The following is a 15,798-nucleotide window of genomic DNA, read 5'->3' on the forward strand; positions in this document are numbered from 1 at the left end:
GCAGAGGCCGGCACCGCCCCGGGGGCGGCCGCTTCCCGCCGCCCTGCCCGGCTCTGCCCTGCGCAGCGCCATGGTGAGGCCGTGGCGGGCGCTGCACCGGGCGCGGGGCTGGGGGGCCCTGGCGGGGCTGCGGGCGCGGCCGGACAAGTTCGGGGGGGTCAGCGTGGACCTGGCCGAGCTGCGCCGCCCCCTCCGCCTGGAGCGGGCTGCCTTCGGGCGGTGGCTGCGGGGCAAGTGCCGGGCGGGGGGCCCCGGGGCAGCAGGGCGGGCGGAGGGGGGGGGCGGCGGGTCTCCCCAGTGCGCCTCGGCCCGTGAGTGATCTCCCCTCAGCCGCCTCCGCGCCGCTGGGCGGGCGGTGGTCGCCCTTCACACACACGCACACGGCCGCGGCCCTGTGGTGGAGGGTGTTGGCAGAGGCGGCGGAAGGGAGCGGAGATCCATTTCCCTGTGCCTTGTGGCAGATCCTAACGTAAAAGCCATCATTTTATGTGTGAACACCAAGTCGTACCACGTAAAATGCCGAGCTGGCGGCGCCCCCTCTCCCCCTGTCGCTGCTGACAGGCTTCTCACACCGATGGTAGTTTGACCCTGTGGTAAATGAGGTAAAAATACAGACTTCCACGCGTTAATCCCAGCTGTCGTGCATGACGGGGTTTAAAACCAGGAGCAAGGGTAAGGGGGGGTCTCCAAGCAGCGGCAGCGGCCCTTACCCTCCTTACCTTGCTCTCTCTTGCAGACGCGGTGGCCCGGTGGCGGGAGGAAGGCCGCGTCGCCGTCTGGCTGCGCGTCCCCATCCTCCAGAGCAGGTTTGCGGCGGCGGCTGCTTCGCAAGGCTTTGCTTTCCACCATGCCGAGCAGGGCTCGTCCACCTTGACGCTGTGGCTGGGAGAAGGGCCTAGCAGGCTACCGGGGTACGCCACCCACCAGCTGGGAGTTGCAGGTTAGTTACAAAAGTGGTTGCGTCCATGAAAAGGCTTTTGAACGAGCCCTTAGGAGCAGGTTCAGTAGGAAATCGACTGTTCCTCTGCACAACCAGCGCGTGGAAACCAGCTGCTTACTGTTTGGGTAACTACAAAACGTGAAGCGTGTCATTCATGAATGCGCCTGCACAACCATGTGTGTTGCTAAAAACAGATCAATAAAGAGAGAGGTTTCTCAAAACAATTCCAGTTTGAGAAAATTGTAATCAGCCCGGGGAGAAGGAAATGTGGTCCTGAAGCTTTAAAATTTACCTCACGAATGTTGTTTTTAAACACCATTTTGAGAAACGTGTCTTGGCTTTCACCTTGCAGGTGAGAGAGGTAGGATTTCAAGGTTCAAGAAGTTTTTTAAAAGTGAAAAAGTAACTATAGACTTCTTAGAAAAAAATCACTTCTCTGCTCCCTGTCCTTACTGTAGATGCTTAATATATGCATTTGCCTAAACTGTGCTCAAGTTAAGGTCTGTGAATGGGGCAAACTTGACCCAACAGGGATTGTTCAGGAGCTAGCACAACTGTTTGTCAGCCTAAATGACAACAGTCTAAAAGCTGCTCCAAGCTGTGCCTAGAAGTCCACAACCCAAACAAGTATAACTAACAAACATCTGGACACCCTAGTCACCCATCTAGACCTCCCACAACCACAGCTGGGAAGGAGTTGCTCTAAAAACTCAGGAAATTCCCAAGGAACTAGATAAGACGTTCCTTTTTTTTTTTAGTACAGCACAGTACAAGGAACTCGTGATGAGCCAAAAATACAGTCAACTTGAACTCCATTTCACCAAATTTGAATGTTTTTGCCCTCTTTCTCAGCAGTCTTCCACAGATATGCAATTACCTGTCCCATCACTCAGTAATCTCCTGTAATCTGGACGCTCGTTTGGAACCCTCACATACTGGTAAAGGCTGTATAACACTCAGCCGTTAGGCAGAGGGACAGCAAATCTCTCCTGTTACGAGCTTGACTTGTTTATCCTTGGCTTGCAGGGACTGTGTGGGATGTTAATTCTTCACCAAGTGGCGTTAAGACCCATAAATAGCAATTTGAAAAATCTAGTTAGGAAGGATTCATAAAAGCTGGATTATTCTATGTAGCAGCAGGTCAGGTGAAAGGAAGTTTTGGAAAAACAAAGCCACCTATTACAAAACAGTGCTACTACTATCGGTAGTGGGAGTTTTCAGTTACAAAGCCAGCAGAGGGCAGGGTAGAAGCTGAAGACAGGCTTGGATTTTTTCAATGGACATGTTAGAGCATGTTTTCCTGAGGTATGAAAACCTCACCATTAAAATATGTGGCATTAAATTCAAGTAAGATAATGCACTCTCCTACCAAAAGCACCGTGTTACTCCTTACAGTTATAATTTGCATGTTTGAGGATACATGACTAACTGAAAGGGGATTTTTCTGAAGTAGGTTTTGCATAGCTGAAAGTGCTATTTAAAAGAAAATCATGTAATAGATGTGTTGTGACCCTGATGATTATCAGGAAGGACTTAATGTAAGGAAAATCATAACTCTGAAAAACTTTCAAATAAATATTTGAAAATACAAAAAGTGCACTTTCAGAGCATAATATGCGGTTGTACTTTGAGAGAAACACTTTGCACTCTACAAGTAGGAAAAAACTTTGAGGAAAGAAAAAGTTTCATAAACGCAGGTATATGGATTTCATCATTTATTGCACAGATTAAAAAATTGCACAACATAGAATGTATGTATTCTTTGCTACCACTTTTCAAACCTGTACCTTTTTATTCACTATTGGGAGTTTCTTTAGAAGAGGTAAAGACTTAAGGCAGGCATTTGGGCAGGTAAACAAATGGATTTCTGTGTATGAAATAATGACTCCGATTTTTTTTTTTCCCCCTCTGTTCCACTCACTCTCAGTGGATCTGGAACACATCCCAAGAATACACTAAGCAGTGTGGATACCACCTGGCATATGTTTATTCCATTATCTTTCTACTTCAGGAGGGAGAGCCTGGGTAGTAGAAGGGCTTCATTCTATTTTTAATTAATTTTATTGAAATATTAGATTATTTAAATATGTGCATTTATAGTGTGTGTGTGTGTGCGCCAAACCTTAGGCATTTTTATTTCCTGCACAAAAAAACTATTTTAGAAAGTTTCTGCAGTAAAGAAAAGCAAATTTGCTGCTGAGAGTCTTCATCTCAAAGCTGTGGCCAATCAGTTAAATACAGGACTTAATCCCTTGAGCATCCTGAAAATAAAAAGCGGAGACGTTGAGAGTGGTTTGCTAGCCTGCGGGAAGCCAGCACAGGGAGCGGACAACAGGTAGTGAGCCTGCATTGCCAAGTAGACCAGCAGCTGGTTTTCATCCTGTCTGGAGTTTCCCACACAGCGAACGCTGCGCAGCCAGGGCTAGTGCCTCAGCATCGTCCAGCCAAGTGATGACAAAGGTGTGAATAAGCAAGGTCAGGTCATGTTTTGCCAGACTAGATCAGAGTCGCCAAGCAGAGAGTAGCAAATGTTACTCATTGGGCTTGGCCATTATCGTTTAGAAATAGTGGAATATGTGATATGTCTTCCAACTAACTTACTGCATCTGTTTGTAGGTGGCAGGATTTTCCAAATATGTAAAGGTACAGAAAAGCCTCTGGTATATGAAATGATTTAAGATGTTTTTGAAAAGCATTTCCAAAATTCTCCGTCTCCTAGGAGGAAGTGGTCTGCCCTCCAGAAAGTGACGTGTTTGTAAATATGCCACGTAACAATGGCATAGGAAGACAAGTTGAGGAAGGAAAGTAAAAGGAGAGGAAGAAAAGTAAAAGTCATTCTCTTCTCCCTCCCGTGTAGTGTAAGCCTTACAACATGGCTGTTATTTTCATTGCTGCCTACCTTAGCCTAGTTGTTGAAACAAGTCATTGGAGTTGAAGAGAGAGAAGGGTCTCCACACACACATAGACACACATGATCATCAGCCTAGGCCAGTCCTGTTACTTAAGGAAATGTGTAGAATGAGCAGCTGCATAACTGTCTCACTGCACAGGAAGATGGAGCTAAATAGGTTATGATGGTCCAAGGAATCAAAAGTGATTTAAAAGCAATTCCCAAGTTGTTTTACAAAGTAATACCTGTTCCTGTCTGCTGATGTTTACAATGCAAGCAGTCATGTGTGCACTCATGACATGGATGACAAGTGCTTTTCAGCGCTGAACATCTTTTCATACATGTTTACATCAGTCATAAATCAAACAGAATGAAGATATTTTTCCCTTCTATTACTCGTTGTCCGGAGTTGTCTAAGGGATTTTCTTGTTTTTTAAATAATTTTCTTACCTATTTCCCAAAAGAGAACATTCAAGACAGAGCAGTGTTGTAATAGTGATTACTTGGTTAGGTTACAAGTGTAAACCTTTCCAGAAAGTCATCCTGGCGTTGGATGATTTAAAGCTCCAGGTACCAGATTTGTAGCAAGAGGGGGGCAGTTTTTAAAACCACAGTTCAGAGCCTGCAGCCAAGCTCTGATCTCACTGGTACTAACCAGGTGCGGCCCAGCGAGCTTCAGCAGAGGGACTCCTGAGTTACACTTGGGAAAATGAGACCAGACAGCAAATCCCGTTAGTGTTTTTCCTTTCTTCTTGCTTTGGATTTAGGTATCATCTAGCAGAGATTCTGGACATCTCACCGAGAATTTCACTGCCAAAAATTACATTCACAGGCATCGATTTCCGGGGAACAGAGGAGAGAAAACGTTCTTTCTGTTTGATTCAAACTGCAGTTTCCTGTCTTTAGCAGTCCTCCTTGGTCTCAGCAAACCATTTGGCTGAAGAATGGCTTTTCTAGAAAATAATCCCTGTAATCACAGCATGCATCAAAGTTGCCCCTGCTTTCCTTTTGTTCCCTCTTTTAATCAGTACAGTACTTGAGCCTGAACACTGCTAAATATTTACAGGAGGAATGAAGTCATAAAGTCACAAGCCATGGGGAGGCAGATATGTGACTACCGTCTTAAAGCACGTCCTTTGACATATCTTGAAGGAAGATTGGTATTTCATCTTTTAAATATTCCTCCTACACATAAGTCTGCCATGTATTATTAAAAAACAGAGGCTGTTTTGAGCTGGACACTCATTCCTTAATAATTCCCTTCTGTGGAAATACTTCCCCATAGCATTTTAAAAGCATATATCATCACAGATCTGTCCATATCCTCTTCCTCCTGCTGTAAAATGACATAAGCATTTTTTTATCGTTAACTACTAATTTGAAACCCATGCATGACTGATGTGGAAAAGAGCCTGGTAAGTTGCACCGCAGTACTCATTCTGCTCACCACAGCGCACTTTAAAATCCGAGAAAAATACCTGTTTTATAGGGAAGACATTTTTAAAGTATGACCAATGAGTGCGACATGGTGATTAAACATGAAAGCACTTGGGTTTTAAAAAGTAGGAACACTTGTAATCTGTGGGAGAAAGTCATGGGCTGAGCATGAGGACACCAGGAAAAGCTGAACTTTTCAGTCATACATCCTGAGCTATTTTTTTTTAATCAGTGAAAGCGTCACTTTTCCACTTGGAAGCAGTGCTTTTTGATTAATAAGTTGACTCAGATTACTGTGCACTTCCTACTGTGAGTTGTTAGCTGTGTAGTACAGTATGAGTTCATAGTCAACCAGTTGAACATTATCAGTACATTCACCCTGTTGAGTACTAAACCTTGTGTGTTATTAACCAGAAAACACTCAAATCCTCTCTACAGCAGGCGGGAGTTTTGTGAGGAATTTCACTGGAGAAAAGTTCTTGCCCTTAGTGGCTACTCGGCCAGAATCACTGGAAAAATTTCTGTTATTTGAGCAAGATTACAGGAACGTCTCTCCTGAAGCAAGCAGCTTTGCTAGATTATTTGGATGACATCTTGATCTTGCATTCCTTAGTTCTGATAATATTAACACAAGCGAATTATTCTTTTCATGTCTTGTCTAATCTGGAACTTAAATGTGGGAAGTATTCATCCTGGTACTGCTAACTTTGAATTTTCATACAGGATACTTAACCTTTTTTCGTATTTTATTCTGTACCAGTTTTCCACCGACGAACCACTTTCTGCGATTCATCCATACAAACCTTGCTAACTGTAAACTGTGTATCATTAGGGGTTTGCCATGCTTTATTAAAACGTGTTCAATTATGGTTGTTAAGACTGAACGTATCTAACACTTAATCTTTGTTCAATATTCTCTCTCCACTAGGTGCTGTTCTAGATGAAAGCACTGGAAAGGTGTTGGTTGTACAAGACAGAAATAGGGTAAGTTTGTTATAGGATTATAAAATAGAGAAGTTCATTTAGATAAGCCTACTCTGTAGTATAAAACAAAGATATTTTTATTCCAGTCCAGAATTGTGATAGGTAAAAGGTACTTCCTTTTACGAGTGTCTTGGAACGTATCTATCAACAGATTGCTGTATTGCATTTGAAGGGGAAAAAAAAAAAAACCACTTTGAAAATCTAACAGCTTTGTTGTTAATCATAACTGGTGATTGACTCAGCAGAACCAAGTATCCTTTCTGCTTTGAGTTTTCTGTTTTCTCCTGTAACTGACCCAACCAAGAGTGCCTGATCTTGTGTTTGGATCCATGCAGACCTCTGGAAAACCCCCGTGACTCGAAGCAGATTTTGGGAGGCGGCTTCTGATTTTGTTTGGTTTCGAAAATTCCAGGCATATCTGTGGCTTTAAATAAGCTTTAACATGGCTGGCCATGACCTGGAGACCACCTTAGTACAGCAGGTGTAAAGATCATTAATTTCTCACAAACGGAAGTGCTTGACCTGGCTACTGAGAATGCCAAACCAGAGGCCGTTAGTGTGGTGAGGGTGGGTCGTGTGATGTGGCTTGAGGTAACCAAGCATCCATCGCTGGTAATGTCTTCCAGCCTCTATCAGGCTAACCTAGGTTTTAATACGCAAGTGCAGAAAGCTCCCTAGCTCGTTAGCAGTTGCCTCTGCTATTCCATTTAAAATATACTTAGCTTCCATTATGCTTTCATTTGCAAATTAAATAAAAGCGTCTCTAGTGCAGTGAGATTAACTGCAATTTTAACATGGAAACAATCAAAACGTACGTACATAGACTGAAGTATACTTGGATGCATCATTTTCATTTTGTATAGTTCAAACTATGCCAGAATCTCACTGGCTACATTTTTCTGTCTTTCCTGAAATAGCTACTAAGAGATTTCTTCTCAGGACCCAAAACATCACTTCAGTTCATTGGCAACTACAACACAGTTAATGAACTTCAATGAAAGGGTGCTTTCACAGGCAGGTTCAATCATACACCATGTTGAATTTGTAACACAGGAGTTCAGAGGAAGAGAAACACCCTTTTCTTGTTTCCTGTATACTATTAATTTTATATTTTTACTGACCATAAAGTACAATTTCAAGGGCTTCTCTATAGCAGGACCTTCAGGCTTACATTCAGTAATTACCAATTAAAGCATAAATCCAGCATGGAAGTCGTAGGCTCCCAAAGTGGTTCCAGTTCTAGAGCGTCTCCAGGAACAGAACAGCACATTGTAAACTCCAGAAATGCTACCTTTATTTTTCCTTTTATGCACACAGATATTATAAAACTGTATTCTTACCTTTTAGTAAATATCTTAAACAGGTCTCAAAGAGTAAAAACAGAAATTGCACATTCTGCATATTTAGAAGGAAATAGTAGTTTCCTAAGCCCAGGAGGCTTAATGTTTAACTTCTTCACACTGTCATTTTGTTAAAGCTCACCCACAGCCATTTTAAGTGCAGAGACCTCTGTCCAGTTTTACAGTGAGACATCAGATGCTCTAGTCAGGTTCTAGCTCCAATTCCGTACTCGCCAGGCATCACCTCCTTAGCCTCTGGCCCCAGAACACACGAGGACTGGTCTGGCACCACTCTTCCCTCCAGCTCATTCTGAGAAGTGGGATGGGTATATTCCAGGTCAGCTATTTCAGCTTATCTTTCCAGAACAAAGCTGACGGCGCAGCGAGTGAGGAAGGTGAAAGGAGAAAAGTGATTGCTTCCGACTCCCCTCTTTACAGCTCTCTTTTATTGACTGGATAAAATGAAGTATAAAAACTGAAGTGCATAAAAACTGAAGTGTATGAATACCCATACGTTTCTTGTGCAGTGAGCAAATGTCTCAGTGCAAGCAAATCAGCTCAGACAGTTGTTTCCCACTGTCAGTTCCACCACTCCTCTCCCTTCCCCACAAAATGAACAATTTCCCTGAAGTGGTGACACTTAACACAAATTCTGTTCTGAAAGCTTAAAAAAAAAAAATTAAACAGCCAGTGGAATTTTAAGAGCTGTTTGGGTTTAATCATGAAAGGACAATTCCACAGCACACAAAGAAAGATTTCCAGGAACTGAAAGCAAATCTGAAAGCCAATAGACAAATATATGTATTTTCCATCTGCAGTATTTTTCATCTATTACTTTAAATCCCTATCCAAGCCCTTTAAGAGTGCCCAGAAAAAAAAAAACCAAAACATTTTCCAATGTAGTCGGTGGGGTTTCAAATCACTGGAAAGCACACGACTTCCCTCTCTATGCTGCATGTAGAAGAAAAGTTACTTTTTTTTGTCAGTGTACCTTTTTACTGCATGCATTTCTAGTTGAAGGTTAACTTCTTCCTACGTAAAGTTTTAATAAGGGGGGAAATAAAAGAATAGTACATAGATGTAAAGGTAAAGCCTACAAATCTTCGTGCATTTGCAAGAGGCGTAGGAACTGGAACTCCTTCACCAGTATCAATAACAGCACCAAGTCTGCACTTCGCATTCTGTTTTAAGTACTAACTTTATTGCAATTCAATAAATGCTTCTATATATAAATCACACACAAGGCCTCAGTTTTTGTATTCCATGAAAACAAACGACAAGTTACACTAAATGGTTATTACAGACACACAAAGTCATCTTAAAGCCAGTGCAGTATAGAACAGTACTACAATCATAATACCTGTTTGTAAGATTAAATATATATACATTTTTTAAAAGCCAAAACCATGGAAGTGGAATACATTAGTGATTAAATATAAGATTATATAGTCTATAGCAGCTTTTTTTAATATTTAACTACTCTATCTAGTTATCTAGCAGCAACGTTGTCTAATGACTGTTAGACAGTTTATATTTTCAATCAGTAGATGTTTTGTTCCAATATTTCATACAGACTGTAGATATCTCTGATGATCACATCAGCAAGAACAAAGTTCCTACTTAAAGCCTTACTGATGTTTCTAAGAGTAATAACAATACTGCAACTTCAACAACAAAAAGTCACGTGTTAATTGTCTCCTTCATATTAGAGAGTACAACACAGGCTGCATACTTCATTAATATTTTTTTCCTCCCATACAGACTATAAATGCGTGGAAATTTCCAGGAGGTCTGTCTAATCCAGGCGAAGACATTGGTAAGTCCTAGGATAACAGGTCAGACGTCAACAGAATTACAAAGACATTAACAGTACTGAAATACATCACGACCCACATCACTCCTATGACTAATCGCTTCTTTGAATTAGTGGTGAATAGATGAAGTGACACGATCCTGTGACCTTAATGGTAATGGGGTAACATTATGTTCAGGGCAGAGGAGTTTCGTATTTATAACATTTACCCTTTTCCACAATTTCTCGTCAGTGAGTGCTTGAAGCCAGCTTATTTTTTGTAGGCTTGTTGGATATGCTGTAATATGAGCCAAAAGTGCAGAGGATTAAGGTAATCAGCATATAACCCAAATAAAACCGAAACAGCGAGCTCTGAGCTCAACGCTGGAATCCAGGGCAGTGAGCTCAATGACGTACCGAACAAAAATTTCCAACTCTCCATTTTTATGTGCAAAACAGAAATAAATACACTTGCTTCCTTCCACTCTTGTTCATTTGCTTTGTTTAGACCAAGAGCTCTTTGGCACAGGACCAGCGTTAAGTGCAGTGCCTCAGTCTTGCAGGCACCTACTTTCAGCCAGAGGCGTAAGGCACTTCTGTTTTAAAAAACAATGCTGATGTGAGGACACCTATCATTTCTACTCAGCCTAGCACAGGCGATGATGAACACTGCTGCAGTTATATTCAGAAGTGAATGAACAAGGGTGTTTACGAAGAGACAGAAAATTGTGCTTTTTCTCCTTGTATCTCACCCCTTAAAATTATGATCTATAGACTGGTTAATTCTTAAGTTATACTGCAGTTACTAGGTAGGTCTTGTTTTGAAAAGTTAATTTGCTCACATTAATTTAGCCTACATTAATTTAGCCCCACATCAGTATTCAGATATGAATATATTCTTCCAATAACTCAAAAATGCAGAACTCAAAAATGTTGCCCAGAGCAATGCAGCAGCTCTCGCAAACTGGGTATCGAGCCCAGGTTTCCTGACTGTTTCATACCTCTGAAATACCTACTATTTTAGCAGTCTTCCTACGACAACGTGTGGAGGGCTTGGATTCCGGTTCAGTATTTCAATACATGGAGAAAGTTTCTAGTTAGCGGGATATGGCCGCATTGGAGTTTTCATAACTCAGGAGTCACGTTTTAAGTCTTTTTGTCAAACACGGGATAGAAACCAAAACTATTTGCTGGACAGTGCAAATACGCGTAACATAGTGAAATGGATTCATGTTTTCAGAAGAATCCCGAACGCCGTGTTTGTTGTCTAGCCGGGCTCCTTTTCACTTCTAGTGACAGACAGCGGCTCTAGGCCAGGAGATACCAGAGAGGTTTTTGTACTGAGGGAAAAGGAACGACCAGCACTGGCAACAGCTTCCCCAGAGGAATACTGTTACCGAGTAAGCCAGTGGCCATCCCTCGAATAACAGGTGAGATGATGGCTGGAGCCTGGATGTAGGTATTGAGAAACACCTGGGAGGAAACAGGTCTCTTACAGCTCTTCTCCTGCCACTACTAAACTATATAATAATAAAAGTTATGATTCTCTGCATCACATCTTAATATTACACGAAGATATAAATTAGTAAAGCATAAAATATAGTAGAGCTTAATTTTCCTTTTTTTATCCTTACATCAAACCTTATAAACTCACAGTCATTCAAGGGACTACATTTCAAATTACAATTACAAATTGCAATTACAATGCTGAAGATCCTGTGATTACATGAAGTGACAAAATATATGGCTGCCTACTTTAACGAGTACAAACTGACTCGCGCAAGTGATCTGAATAGTTTCATAATGCAGATTAAGCAAAGTGCACACATTTTTGTATTTGAATATTTCTGAAACTCAAGCCCTAGTGTTTCTTCTAGTTTAACTGTCATTATATATTTTTAATATATATACACACACATTTAAATAAAAGGGAAACAGAAAAAGGCACTTTATCTAAAAGCAAAGCTCAAAGCTTAAATGAAATCCCAAATTATTTCATTTTTGTTAACCACAGCCTGCCTCAGCATTCCTCATGATCTCAGTTGTTTACCTTCTTTGACCACTTTTGTGTAATACAGCCCCTTGCCGAATCATAAAACCACTTGCCACAGGGAGTTTGCTTCACAACCGCTATTTTAAACCAGAGGACCACAGAGGCCTCTCTGGGCAACATAAAAACGCAGTCTCTCCAAGGGTCAGTAATGGTGAGTGAGTATCTTTCCCCACATGCAGTAGCCTTTCAACTAAATAATACTGTAATGAAGTCACAAACATAAATGTTCTGCAGGCACCATGTGTTACATGTCCCACAAAAACCTCTATATACGTGGTGCAAACTTTACACAGCTCGTTCCATTGCAAGATGGCAGTTGAGCTGAGGCAGAAGTAAGTGCAGAATCAGGGCCATTAACACAGAGTTGTTTGGCCTCTGCTGGATAAATCATTTTGTTTATATATTGCTAGCCACTGTATGTCCAAATTATTTCCAATATCTGAAATTACCCCTCAAATGTCTCTTTTGTTCAGCTCTGCCATGTCAAGATGCAAGCTTCCATAGGAAGGCGAATCTCTACAAGGTCTTTTAAAATGTGTTTCGCTTTTGGAAGTAAGCCAACACACTCATTTCTTACTGAAAATGAACTAAGGGAAGCAGGTAACATTGCAAAACAGCTATATGCGTTTACCACTCAAACAAGACACAACTATGAGTTGACATAGATTGGGAAAAAGCTAGTATTTTACCTCCCAGTAGTTACCCCAGGCAAGTAGGATTTGACTTGACTACAGTGAAAGTGCAGACTTTGGGGAAATAAGCAGAATATCAAAAATCTCATTTGGGCTCTTCAATTTAAGTTATTATTCAAGAGAAAAATCTTCTCTTTTGAAGGAGTACTGGATAGAGGGGTAATTCTCTGGCTGTAATTGCAGTACACGCCCTCTAGACCCTTGAAGTTATGGCTGCTTTTGTAATGAGGAATGTTAACACTTACATCACTTTGGTTGATGTACACAAAATGTACATGTGCAGCACAGATGCAGCATGTTTTCTGCAAGAACAGGCTACGTGCTATACTGGTATTATGGCGTATTTGAAATGTCACTAGACACTTAAGATACATCTTGAAAAGGACTTAGTGCCAACTTTCACTTTCTTCAAACAATAATTTTACCCATTTTGTTACACCTTGTGGCAAAGTGCAACGAAACCGATTTGATCAAGTGATCTGACATACGTACAGGTGTTCAGCTGCACAGGGTCTGAATCTGGAACTGGACAGAGGCAAGGAGAGAGACGGGGGCTAAGATTCAAAGGACTGAAAAAGAGGGTGCAACGCTATCTTGGATTAAGAGATCAGTGGAGCCAGCAACCATCAGAATGTCCGTTTCAAAACCACACCCTGTACAGTATTATCCAAAGTTTCTTACTTTCATCCTGTTGTGGGATATGCACAAGAAAGGCACGTAGCCATTACTTTTGTTTGGGGACCAAAAAATTAGCTTATCCTTCTGTTGAAACAAACAGGCTTGCATTCTGAAAAGCTTATGAAGCAGAACAGAGAACGCTTTGAGTTAGAGATTTTCCACGATCAAAAGGTTTAAAGAGCGTTAAGCTGTTCTTATACGTATTGTAAGGATTGCTCTTTTCACCTAGGGGAGACAGCAGTTCGAGAGGTTTTTGAAGAGACTGGCATCAAGTCAGAGTTCAAGTCCATCCTAAGCATAAGACAGCAACACGAACACCCCGGAGCCTTTGGGAAGTCGGATATGTACATCATCTGTCGCCTGGAGCCCTCCTCCTTCAACATCAGCTTCTGCCAGCAGGAGTGCCTGAGGTGTGAATGGATGGACCTCGATGAGCTTGCTAGGACGAAACACGCTACTCCCATCACCAGCAATGTCGCTAAACTCTTACTTTACGGATACCGGGAAGGGTTTGGTAAGATTGATATAACCATGAGAGAGTTTCCAGCCGTCTACACAGGCCTGTTCTACAAACTATACCACAGGGAGCTGCCCGAGTCCTATAGAAACATTACATGATAGCAATACAGTTCACATTTCATTATATTAATAATTTAGAATTATTATTGTAGTGTTACTTAGACCATATTAAAATTATCCATGGACTTCTTTTTAGGTAATTATTAGAAAGTAATTATTTACTCTATTCTCTAATAAGCTATAGAGATATAAATTATTTTTGAAGGTAAATACTGCTATAAGTGTGGATCAGATTTGTTTTCCTTTACTCTGTAAAGCAAACATAAGGTAAATAAAATAGCTCTACTCAGAGATCTAGCAGAAAACAGAAGTATTATTGATCCTGAAAATCTATTTTCCAAGTAATTTTACCTCCACACACACACTGGCACAACAGGTTTAAAGAGCGATATAAAGACAGTATGAAACATTCATGTTTTAATCTGGTATCTGCAAAAGTAGTTAATATCAGCAAATAATTGCTTATATTTTAGCTACTTTGGAGAGGAGCAGGAGACTCGACATCTTTAGTGTAGTGTGGCACAGGTGCTCGGAATCCGCCATGGAAATCAGCTTTTAGCAGACATGGGAAGAAAAAGGATAGCTTTCTGTCCAGGTCCAGTTTTTGGTCCAGGTTTGTACTGTCCAGTTCTTTTCAGCGCCACATACCAATCAGAGTATTTCCGTGATCGGTAAGTGTTATAGTTATTAGATTCCAAACGCTCAAAAAAGAAACATTCTTCTGTTGCACATTTCTAAAAGGGAAAAAGAAAAGGATTACTGATATTCCATCACAAATCGATTCTTCAGATTCATGGGACTAACTTATCAAGAACGTAAGTAGCAGGACGTTTGGGTTTAAGAAATTCACATTAAATGTTTCATGTTTGAAGAAAGATACAGTTATTGTGAAAACATTGTTAAAAACGCCTACAAGAAGAAGAGTTTTTAACTATGGTTCATTTATTGTCTAACTCAGACCAAGCAGATTCTAGTTTATTTTCACTATGTAATTCTTTGTTCTGATCTGAAATTCAAACAATTAAATGAAGAACCCTGTCCCTTGGCACTTACTGACTTCCAAGCTGAGCAGTTTTGCCATCTCATCCTAGGTTATAATTTAACCAAAAAGCAAAGCAGGATGTAAGAGAAAAGGCAGTAGTTCCCTTGCCTTCCTCAAACCAACCTTTTTATCAATTAGATAAATAGTATAGCATAGAGTTTCAGCCTTTGCCTATTCTTTTCTCATTTTGAGGTTTCGCCTTCCTAAAGCTCATTCAAGTCTGTATTTATAGCACTCCAAAACAGTGGCAAGCCTGCATCTGTTCAAGATTTTTTTAAATTCAAAACTTTTAAAACAATTTTAAGAAAAGATCAGACCTGGCAAAGAGGTATATTCCATATAGAGACCAAGCATACTCTACTAGTGTTCAGAAGTACATCTATGGAATTATTCTGCTTCTGGAAGTAAGTCTTCCAAAACTACTCCACCTACGTGGAATTAACATGCCTTCACACCTACAAGTAAAAGAAAGCAGTTCTTCACACAACGGGTAAAAGTTGAGCTGTGGAGCTCCTTACCGTAGGAAGTTATGGTTTCCCCCAGCTTACATGGATTCAAGTCACTTTTGGACAAGTTGATGGAAAAGAAATTAACTGAAAGTTACTAAATAGGTAAAAACCATTCTTGGCTGAGAAGGCCCCAAAGCTGAGATTGGTTGGAGGCTGGGAGACCAATACAGGGAATTACTACATATATTTTATACATATATTACATACATACATTTCTTATATGCTGCATTTGATCACCATCGGATAGAAGATACTCAACTGCGTATGAAACCCTCAAAAGGTTAAGCCTGCCATTAACGAACACAGTGTGATGTACTTTCTTCCGCACACGGCAGAAACCACTGCTCCCTCGAGGTGCCCACACTGAAGAGAGTCTTCATTTTCAAATGATCCCATTCCTATCAGTGAGATCGTGTAAGGCAGGCATTATCTGTTGCAAGACTTTAACCCACAATTTTTCCTGGATTGTTGTTACTGCCTCGGGGACTTGGAACGCAGCTAATGTAACTCTGACTAGTATTTATAGCTGTTCATAGTCAACTGAAAACAGGAAAGTTTATTCACTTTCTGAAATCCACCACCAAGAAACCACATAGTTCCTCTGCATTAAAAACATAAGAGGACGTACAAACAGCTTGAAGTAAGGTCTCATTCTATAGGAAGAGGATCACTGCCGGTGTTTAACCGCATTTATCCCAAGGCATATTCACAACAGCAGAACCTGTCAGCGGATAGCATTGCTGTCGTAGCAGTCACAGTGGCAAACCTGCCTGCAGAACCCACGCTTTAAGCAAGACACATTTGCTCAAATACAAAGATGGCAGAAGTTCAACACGGCAGGAACGTACTGGAGCGGGAGGGG

At 41.1% G+C, this 15,798-nt stretch overlaps 2 protein-coding genes across 2 annotated transcripts in view; one reads left to right on the plus strand and one right to left on the minus strand.

Annotated features, from left to right (window-relative positions):
* The first annotated feature begins 70 nt into the window (after positions 1 to 70).
* Positions 71 to 13,701, plus strand: NUDT6 (nudix hydrolase 6). The gene is made up of 5 exons (XM_050895928.1): positions 71 to 230; positions 737 to 940; positions 6,196 to 6,251; positions 9,353 to 9,407; positions 13,036 to 13,701. Exons 1-5 carry the CDS (start codon positions 71 to 73, stop codon positions 13,422 to 13,424), a joined length of 864 nt encoding a protein of 287 aa, XP_050751885.1. The 3' UTR covers positions 13,425 to 13,701.
* FGF2 (fibroblast growth factor 2) overlaps positions 8,771 to 15,798 on the minus strand; it is a 35,056-nt gene continuing 28,028 nt past the window's right edge. Inside the window, exon 3 of the mRNA XM_050895929.1 lies at positions 8,771 to 14,119. Within this exon, the coding sequence (XP_050751886.1) occupies positions 13,934 to 14,119 (186 nt within the window). The 3' untranslated portion in view covers positions 8,771 to 13,933. The remainder of the gene's footprint in view (positions 14,120 to 15,798) is intronic.

This window comes from Gymnogyps californianus, chromosome 4 (assembly GCF_018139145.2).
Source record: "Gymnogyps californianus isolate 813 chromosome 4, ASM1813914v2, whole genome shotgun sequence".
In the NCBI taxonomy this organism is placed as follows: domain Eukaryota; kingdom Metazoa; phylum Chordata; class Aves; order Accipitriformes; family Cathartidae; genus Gymnogyps; species Gymnogyps californianus.

Excerpts from the sequence above, each read along its gene's own strand:
- NUDT6 (XM_050895928.1), top strand. The coding sequence starts at position 71 with ATGGTGAGGCCGTGGCGGGCGCTGCACCGGGCGCGGGGCTGGGGGGCC. Across the intron at positions 231-736 it reads CTTCGGGCGGTGGCTGCGGG|ACGCGGTGGCCCGGTGGCGG; the intron begins GCAAGTGCCGGG and ends TCTCTCTTGCAG. Across the intron at positions 6,252-9,352 it reads TTGTACAAGACAGAAATAGG|ACTATAAATGCGTGGAAATT; the intron begins GTAAGTTTGTTA and ends CCTCCCATACAG.